At 43.3% G+C, this 8,757-nt stretch overlaps 3 protein-coding genes across 3 annotated transcripts; 2 read left to right on the top strand and 1 right to left on the bottom strand.

Annotated features, from left to right (window-relative positions):
* Positions 1 to 828: 828 nt before the first annotated feature.
* Positions 829 to 2,896, top strand: LOC106314815. The gene is made up of 2 exons (XM_013752635.1): positions 829 to 1,776; positions 1,883 to 2,896. Exons 1-2 carry the CDS (start codon positions 829 to 831, stop codon positions 2,894 to 2,896), a joined length of 1,962 nt encoding a protein of 653 aa, XP_013608089.1.
* An 803-nt stretch (positions 2,897 to 3,699) lies between these two features.
* LOC106317533 (probable pectinesterase/pectinesterase inhibitor 59) lies at positions 3,700 to 5,646 on the top strand. Its single transcript, XM_013755340.1, is given in 3 exon segments — positions 3,700 to 4,639; positions 4,950 to 5,588; positions 5,591 to 5,646. Coding segments are annotated over 3 exon segments (1,635 nt in total).
* Positions 5,647 to 6,005: 359 nt separating this feature from the next.
* On the bottom strand, positions 6,006 to 8,467 carry LOC106317284 (monocopper oxidase-like protein SKS2). The gene is made up of 9 exons (XM_013755125.1): positions 8,309 to 8,467; positions 8,087 to 8,196; positions 7,742 to 8,012; positions 7,523 to 7,658; positions 7,074 to 7,440; positions 6,644 to 7,012; positions 6,484 to 6,562; positions 6,196 to 6,395; positions 6,006 to 6,108 (listed from the first exon to the last, which is right to left on the bottom strand). The coding sequence occupies exons 1-9, from the start codon at positions 8,465 to 8,467 to the stop codon at positions 6,006 to 6,008; spliced, it is 1,794 nt and encodes a 597-aa protein (XP_013610579.1).
* Between the last annotated feature and the right edge of the window lie 290 nt (positions 8,468 to 8,757).

Raw genomic sequence — 8,757 nt, 5'->3', positions numbered from 1 at the left:
TAGCCAGTGGTTTGATCTTTTTCACTCAGGGAGCGTTGAGTACTTAAAATACGAGGGATCAGACCACAGACCCATTCTAGCCTGCTTTGATGTAACAAAGAAGAAAGGTAAAGGTCTCTTCAGATTTGATAGACGACTAAAAGAGAACCCTGAGATCAAAGCACTAGTCGGAGATACATGGAAGCAAGCTGGCAACAGAGACGTTCAATATAAAATTGGCCAGACGCGAAGAGCTATAGTACTATGGAATAAGGAACAACAAAGAAACAGCAAGCTGCTCATCAACAAATGGAAAGACGAGCTTGAGAGAGCCATGACGAGCCCAAACAATGATTCAGACCTCCTTAACCATATCAACTCCGAGTTAAAATCAGCATACCTGGAAGAGGAGGCTTTCTGGAAGCAGAGGAGCAGGAACTTATGGCTTAGCCTTGGTGACCGAAATTCTGGCTACTTCCATGCTGTTACCAAAGGCAGAAACGCAGTTAACAACTTCTCAGTAATTGAAAATGCGGATGGGGAACCGGTATTCACTGAGAAGGAGATTACAGGAACAATTGTTGACTACTTCAAAGGCCTATTCACAACTGTCCCTGGCGAGAGAAAACAGATTGTCACCCAAGCAATATCACCGAAAATATCCACTTTGGAGAATAAGCTCTTCTACAAACCCCATCAGCAGCAGAAGTGTACCCGACGTTACTTGCAATTCATCCGGACAAAGCACCAGGTCCGTATGGGTTTTCTGCAAGTTTCTTCCAAGCTAATTGGCCAACTATCGGAGAAGATATTGTATCTGAGATCCAGGTCTTCTTCACTTCCGGTGTAATGCCGAGAACTTTAAACCACACTCATGTCAGATTGATTCCGAAAAGCACTGAGGCAAAAACAGTTGCAGATTATAGACCAATTGCACTTTGCAATGTCTACTACAAGATAATCTCTAAACTGCTTGCCAATAGGCTTAAACAAGTCCTTCCAGACCTGATCTCGGAAAATCAATCTGCCTTTGTCCAAAAGAGAGCTATCACTGACAACATCCTCATCTCCCATGAGGTCCTGCACTTTCTCAAAACTTCCCAAGCAACCAAACACTGCTCAATGGCCGTCAAAACAGATATGAGTAAGGCATATGACCGTCTCAAATGGGATTTTATTGAAGCTGTCCTCTTACAACTCGGCTTCAACCCTACTTGGACCAATCTGATAATGCAATGCATAAGAACCGTTTCCTATTCCTTTCTCATCAACGGGTCGGCTCAGGGACTAGTCAAACCGAAAAGAGGCATTAGACAGGGAGATCCCCTCTCACCTTACATCTTCATCATGTGCAGTGAAGTTTTGTCAGGACTCTGTCGAAAGGCGCAAGAAGAGAAATGTCTGCAAGGCATTCGGGTAGCTACACACTGCCCCAGCATAAATCATCTTTTATTCGCAGACGATACTCTATTCTTCTGTAGAACCAACCCAAAAAACGTCTCAGCCCTCCTAAAGATCCTCTCACTATATGAGACAGCCTCAGGACAACGAATCAATCCACAAAAGTCAGGTATAACCTTCTCTCACCAAGCTCCCCTAATGCTCAAAGAAAATATTAAAACAGAGCTGGGAATTGAGAAAGAGGAAGGGGCAGGGAAGTATCTTGGTGTGCCTGAACATTTTGGCCGGAAAAAACGAGACCTGTTTACTGCCATTGTGGACAGAATCCGACAAAGGGCGGTTAGATACGCTACAAGATATTTATCTTCTGTGGGCAAGATGACTCTCCTAAAGTCTGTACTAGAAGCTATACCAAACCATACTATGCAATGCTTTAAACTGCCACAATCCCTTTTGTAAAAGGATCCAATCTGCTCTGACACGTTTCTGGTGGGATCCACAGGCAGGAGATCGCGGTATGGCTCTAGTAGCATGGAACACAATGGTGAAATCTAAAAGCGATGGAGGCTTGGGATTTCGTGACATACAAAGCTTCAATGATGCCCTCCTGGCCAAAATTAGCTTGCGCATTCTGACCTCGCCCTCATGTCTTCTGGCTCGGGTACTTGCTGGGAAATACTTTCATGACCAAGACTTCCTCACCGTACAACCCCCAGCAGCATGTTCCCATGGCTGGAGGGGGATATTAATAGGACGAGATCTGCTTAAAGAACATCTGGGTTGGGCCATTGGTGATGGCCAGAGTGCACTAGCGTGGCAAGACTCCTGGTTATCTGATCTCTCCGGCGCCTCAATGGGACCTATACCTGAACTCGAGTCAAGTTTGAAAGTTGCTGAACTACTCCAAGCACAGTCACGAGATTGGGATGAAGGGAAAATTAATCACCACTTCCCTCTTATCTATGAATCTATCAAGTCTATCAAACCGAGCAAATGGGGAGGTGCTGATAAACGAATCTGGCGCAAGCAAGCTTCAGGAATCTACACTGCTAAAACTGGATACTATGTTGCGCTAGAGAAAAACAAACCAGACATCCCAGTAGCCCAAGAGTACTCTCATGATTGTATTAAAGATTTGTGGAGCGTTAAGATGGCACCTAAACTGAAGCTACCCTTATGGAAAATCCTACATGAAGCCCTCCCTGTTGGAGAACTCCTGGTTGCAAGACAAATCCTTCCTAGTGCTAAATGTATCAGGTGTGAGTGTCCTGAATCAATTTTACACCTATTCTACCATTGCCCCTATGCACAGAAGGTATGGAAATTGGCACCTTATGCAGGAGACCTCGATGCTTTACAAGTACCCTCCTTTGAGATGGGTTGGAGAAGGGCTTTGAATGCTGCTGTCCTCCCTCCTATTGGCCTTAGTGATTGCCATCTTGCTCCATGGATCATCGCTTCTATCTGGTCTACAAGGAATCTCCTCGTGTTTCAAAAACGAGAATTCACAGCTTAGGAAACGATTACAAAAGCCATCTGTGATGCAAAAGAATGGAAGGAAACCCAACCTATTAGTACCCCCAGATGCAAGAAGCCACAGACCCCCCGACCCCCAAGAACCGAAGTCATTTGCCGATCTGATGCGGCTTGGAAGAAGGAACTTAAAGCTGCGGGTCTCGCATGGACCTTCAGCGATGTTCGGAATGAGAGATTTTCCTCTCACAGTGTTACTTGTGCGCTTGTGATCTCGTCTCTCGTGGCGGAGGGACTAGCAATGCGTTCGGCGATAGAGCAAGCTATCGACCTACAGCTGAGGAAGGTGACCTTTGAGTCCGACTCTCTGCAACTGGTATCTGCGATCAAAGGATCCTCATATTTCTCTGAAATCCATGGGATCCTATCTGATATTCATCTACTCTCGTCGTATTTTGATGAAATTTCCTTTCGATTCTGCCATCGTGAAAACCTTGTGATTGAAGATGGCTTAGCTAAGCAAGCCCTAAGAGGCTTTGTACCAAACCCGGTTTAATATTTGAATGAAATTTTAAGTGAACAAAAAAAAAAAAGCTAATAGTGATGATAAAATCGTTCACGCAATAACAAAACAGCCAATCGAGCTAAACAACGTAGACGCGAAGGTGGATCTAGCTAGAACCAATATAAATGTTGTGTTTCTTGTTTCGGTTTGATGTTAATACCACCACAATATATAAATACAGATTGGTGTCATGCTCTCACTCTATTTAGTCTTTAACATTCTACTTTGAATTACATTCTCTTCCTCACACCTAAACAACATCAGTTAGCAAAGGAAGCAACATGCATGTGATGATGCACACAATCTATTTTCTATCTCTATATTTAATATCAGTATTGTTTCTCTGCCTTCATCCTCTCACCATTTTAGCCGACGGTAATTCCACCACCGGCATTGACAAGTGGTGCAACCAAACTCCTTATCCTGATCCATGCAAATGCTACTTCAAAAACCACAATGGTTTCCGACTGCCGACATAGCTATCCGAGTTCCGAGTAATGCTGGTGGAAGCAACCATGGATCGGGCTATATCCGCCCGGGACGAGCTTACTCGGTCAAGTGGGAACTGCACTGACTGCCGGAAGCAAGCCGTTTTTGCTGACTGCATTAACTTATATGAAGACACGATCGTGCAGCTAACTCGGACGCTAGCTGGCGTGGCTCCAAAAGCCGGTGCTGGAAAAAAGTGCACCGACTTTGACGCTCAGACGTGGCTGAGCACCGCACTTACAAACATCGAGACTTGCCGACGCGGCTCTTCCGATCTCAACGTCTCAGATTTCATTACACCGATAGTTTCAAACACCAAAATCTCCAATTTAATAAGCAACTGCTTAGCTCTCAATGGAGCCCTCTTGCCCATCGGTAACAATGGTACCACCACTGCTGATGGAAAGGACTTTCCGATGTGGGTATCCGGTAAAGAGAGGGGACTTCTACAGTTGCAATCAGCGCGTGCTGTACGAGCTAACATCGTGGTTGCCAAGGACGGGTCGGGTCAAGTCACGACGGTGCAAGCGGCTATAGACGTGGCTGGACGGAGAAAGGTGATGTCAAAGAGGTTTGTGATATACGTGAAGAGAGGAATATATCAAGAAAACATAAATGTACGTCTCAATAACGATAACATAATGTTGGTCGGAGATGGAATGAGATCCACCATTATCACCGGTGCTCGAAGTGTCAAAGGTGGTTACACCACTTACAATTCCGCCACTGCCGGTAAATAATTAATTCATCTATATTTTATTTAGTTAGTTAATGCATGGATTGGATCTAACAAGTTTCTATATCACTAATAATAAAAATATTCTAAATTATCCGTGAAAATTGTGTTTTCCATTTAATAAGATTTATGGCGGAGACGTCCAAGCTAAATCATACATTGGGATCGTCATCAATTATTAGCACTAGTTTAAAAAAAAAACACAAAGAAAACGTAACCTATGCTTTTATTCCCGCAAAATAAGTAAGCGTTACATTTGAAAATTTATTCCATTTGTAACAATTGGCTAAATTGCGTGTGATCCAGGTATTGAAGGACTTCACTTCATAGCCAAAGGCCTAACATTTCGGAACACGGCAGGACCTGCCAAGGGTCAGGCCGTGGCACTTCGGTCATCCTCGGACCTCTCAATCTTCTACAAATGCTCAATCGAAGGATACCAAGACACATTGATGGTCCACTCGCAACGTCAATTTTACCGGGAGTGCTACATCTACGGAACCATCGATTTCATATTTGGAAATGCAGCCGTAGTTTTTCAAAACTGTATCATTCTCCCTCGCCGGCCACTACATGGTCAATCCAATGTCATAACCGCGCAAGGTCGTGCTGATCCATTTCAGAACACAGGCATCTCTATCCATAACTCAAGAATCCTACCGGCTCCTGATCTCAAACCGGTCCTCCGTACTGTTAAGACGTACATGGGCCGGCCTTGGATGAAGTACTCGTGCACCGTGGTACTCCAGACGTATTTGGATAGTGTTGTGAGTCCGTTCGGATGGTCACCGTGGATCGAAGGTTCCATTTTCGGCTTAAACACGCTGTTCTATGCGGAGTATAAGAATAGCGGACCAGCTTCCTCCACGCGGTGGCGTGTTCGTTGGAATGGGTTTCATGTGTTGAAAAGAGCTTCCGATGCTTCTGCTTTCACCGTTGGAAGATTTATGCCGGTTCTGCGTGGCTGCCACGCACAGGCATACCCTTCACTTCCGGCCTTTAACGCTATGCATCTCTGGTTGTTAACCTTCTTCATGCTTTAAATTACAATGATATAAAAGAGTTAACGACTGAATATAATTCATTATGAATGAAGTTTTAACTACGGATGAACAAAAAGGGAAGACCCATAAAATTAAAGAGAAGTTGATAAGACTCTAAGAAGTTTTAGTTACAATACTTTAGACCACAAACCAAATCCCATGAATTGAAGTTGTTTCAAACCATAAGTAAGGAATCTGAGTATATAAACAAACAATCAATGAAATCAAAGAAGAAAACAAGAACCCAACAGTTTGTACTTATACAAACTAACCAATGGGAGACAAGAACCAGATATGATTCTTGAATGATGGACGAGACTCAGCAAAATGTTGTGACCGAGGCGAACAAAAGCATCATGAAAGTCAAAATTAGATTCAACTGTCCGTTTAGTATTGATGTTGCAGAGCTGCGGAGTTGTTCCCTGAAGGATAAATCAGGAAACAAAAGTGTCATGATCTAAAGATGATATGAGAGGAAAGCGCAGAGTAGTGAAGTTGCTAATGCTTACTTCTGCATGCTCCTGAGAGCACCACAATAAAGAGCATTTTGAGGCTGACCCATATCTGTTTTACCGTTTTCCTCAGGGTTTATGATTCGCATGTATGTTTCTTGGCCAAGATACCATCTGTCGAGGTTCTCTGCTCGGATGTTCCAAACTCCGACGTTATCCAGGGAAATAAGTACAGCAGTCCATGCCCCTGGGTAAACCTGAATGCAAACATCAAACAAAAAAAACAAGTAAACAACCAAATGATGTTGGTGTAAGAGAGACATATTAATGCAAATGCGAATGAACCTCTATCGTGCTTCGTGATATTGCATCCCAGTTGTTATAAGAACCTTTTCTGTCTTCAGTCCAGTTACCAAAGTCCATCCTGGAACACCAGATTTTTTGAAAATCCACGTCAGAGCAAACAATGTTAGTAAGCAAAGTAATAATGGTATGGTTTTCTTACGCAACGACGTAGAAGGAATATCCATCGATATGGAAGGTCTGGAGTTTGGTGTCATTGTTCTGGAAGATAACTTGAATAAAGCCCTTGTATGTTGCGTTGATGATAGAACTGCCCAGACGTGGAGGTTTACTGTCAACAGGTCTGGATGGGAAATCCAGCTTATAAACTCCTTTCAGTCTATGCTTATCCGCAAGCGTCATGGGCGTGCTCGGATTCAGAAATGAAACCCCATTAAGCGTAGAACGAAGTGACCCATTGATTTTGGTTGGAGGCATGCTCCTCAAGATGTATGTGTCTGTGATGTTTATCTGTCCGTAGTGATATGATCCCTGCGGATTTGGACGAGCTCCACTCGCAGATGTGTTTTGCCTGCAATATGGAAAAGAGTCAAGCCCACAGTTAAAGACACGAGTTTTAAAGACCTACTTACTTAATGGCCCTTTGTTGGTTCATGACAGACCAAGGGTGAGACACATCAGTTGCTGGAAGTGGCAGAGGACCAGAGGTGTGCCCTTTGGAGTTTGAATAGTGAAGAATGCCAACGCCTGTGACTCTTTGCCATTCTGTTTCATTCACAAATCTTGCACTCGCCACAATGTAGTAGTCACTTGAGGCGTTTTGGTCCATGGTGACCAAGAAAGAGTAAGATTGTCCCACATGAATATCGAAATCGGTGAAGTTTGTTTGGGAGGTGTAGCGACCTTCTGTTTCAACTAAAAGCAACTTGTGGTTCTGTATCCTGAAGTTCAAGCTTGTCGAGACACCAACATTGTGGACACGGATCCTGTATGTTTTGCCTGTAAGGAGAAAGCTTTAAACTTTCGATGCTAACTAAGATCTCAAAGCAAACATACAGTGGAACTATCAAAGATGATGAACCTGGATCAACGTTAACGGTTTCGTATTGAATTCCATCAGGTACAGTGGTGTTGTACTTGTAAGGACCCTTGCCATTGATGAGAACTCCATCAGGCATCCCAAGTTCTTCACCAGAGTCAAGTACACTCCTTAATGCCTAAAGAAGCAAACAGAGAGTTGTCACCAAGATTGGAAGATCGTACAATCAAAAAGTGAAATAATAAAACCTTTCTCACTTACTGTATGGTTGTGAGTATACCAATCACCAATCATAAAGCTGATATCACCATCAGGCTTACTGAAAGGGATAGGAATAAGATCCCGGTTGTTGATTACGATCGGACCAAAACCACCAGAAGCTCTCTGGAAGTGAAGCGAAGGGAAGTAGAAGAAGCTTCCGATCTGATCTTTGACTTGAAAGCTATAAGTGAAGTTCCATTGAGGAGGAATGGGACAGTTAGTGCCAAGAACACCGTCTTGCCACGAGTTACGCCGCATCTCAATCCCATTCCTGACCAGAAAAGAAAGTTTCAAGAAAGAGTCAGGAATCAAACTAGCTAAAGAGAATCTTTTAAAAAGGTGCACCAGGCGAGTAGGAGAGGCTCATCCAAACGATTGAAAACGCTGACATCAACGTTGTAGTTTGTGGTGGCTGTAATCACAGGGCCTGGGAATTTCCCATTGACTGCTATAACCTGCAAAGAACAACATGAGATTATGCAGATCATCACTACCACCCTAAACCCTAGTCAACCTGCGATGTCCACTTTAGATAACCACTACAAGAGAATGAAGGGCAAAGGAAACCTGTTGAGGAACGCCAAGAGGAGAAGCAGTGATGTAAGTGATTTCAAACACGCATGAGACGAAAGGATCGCCAGCGAGAGTGAATCCCGCGAGAATAGCCAAGGTAATGACGAACGCCCAAATCATAGAAAACCGCGACAAGAAACTAGCCGCCGCCATTTTTATGTTCTGGTTCGTTGATCTTCGAAAACGACGTTAAACGGAGAAGATGAAGGTTGTGTACAGTGTGTGTGTGCTCGTTTTTGAAACTCCTCTAACAAAAAAAAGAGAATAATGAAGATTTTATTCTCTCATTTATTTATTTATTAATTAGGGACAGAGACAAAACCAAAAGGCTAACAACTTCTTTTGCTTAGGTGATGATTGTTTAGTAGTTTTTGATTTTACTTTTTAGTTTTTGGATTTTAGTTTTTAGATTTTAGATTTTGGTTTTAGATTTTCAGTTTTTT

The sequence above is a fragment of the Brassica oleracea genome, chromosome C9 (assembly GCF_000695525.1).
Source record: "Brassica oleracea var. oleracea cultivar TO1000 chromosome C9, BOL, whole genome shotgun sequence".
NCBI lineage: Eukaryota > Viridiplantae > Streptophyta > Magnoliopsida > Brassicales > Brassicaceae > Brassica > Brassica oleracea.
This window is presented reverse-complemented; position numbering and strand designations above follow the sequence as displayed.

Bases quoted from the DNA above. Each gene is read 5' to 3' on its own strand.
- LOC106314815 (XM_013752635.1), top strand. From the start codon at position 829: ATGCCGAGAACTTTAAACCACACTCATGTCAGATTGATTCCGAAAAGC. The intron at 1,777-1,882 runs GTACTAGAAGCT...TGGGATCCACAG, and splicing joins AGATGACTCTCCTAAAGTCT to GCAGGAGATCGCGGTATGGC.
- LOC106317284 (XM_013755125.1), bottom strand. From the start codon at position 8,467: ATGGCGGCGGCTAGTTTCTTGTCGCGGTTTTCTATGATTTGGGCGTTC. The intron at 7,441-7,522 runs GTTCATCATCTT...TTCTCCTTACAG, and splicing joins AACCGTTAACGTTGATCCAG to GCAAAACATACAGGATCCGT. The intron at 6,563-6,643 runs GTAAGAAAACCA...CTGGTGTTCCAG, and splicing joins TATTCCTTCTACGTCGTTGC to GATGGACTTTGGTAACTGGA.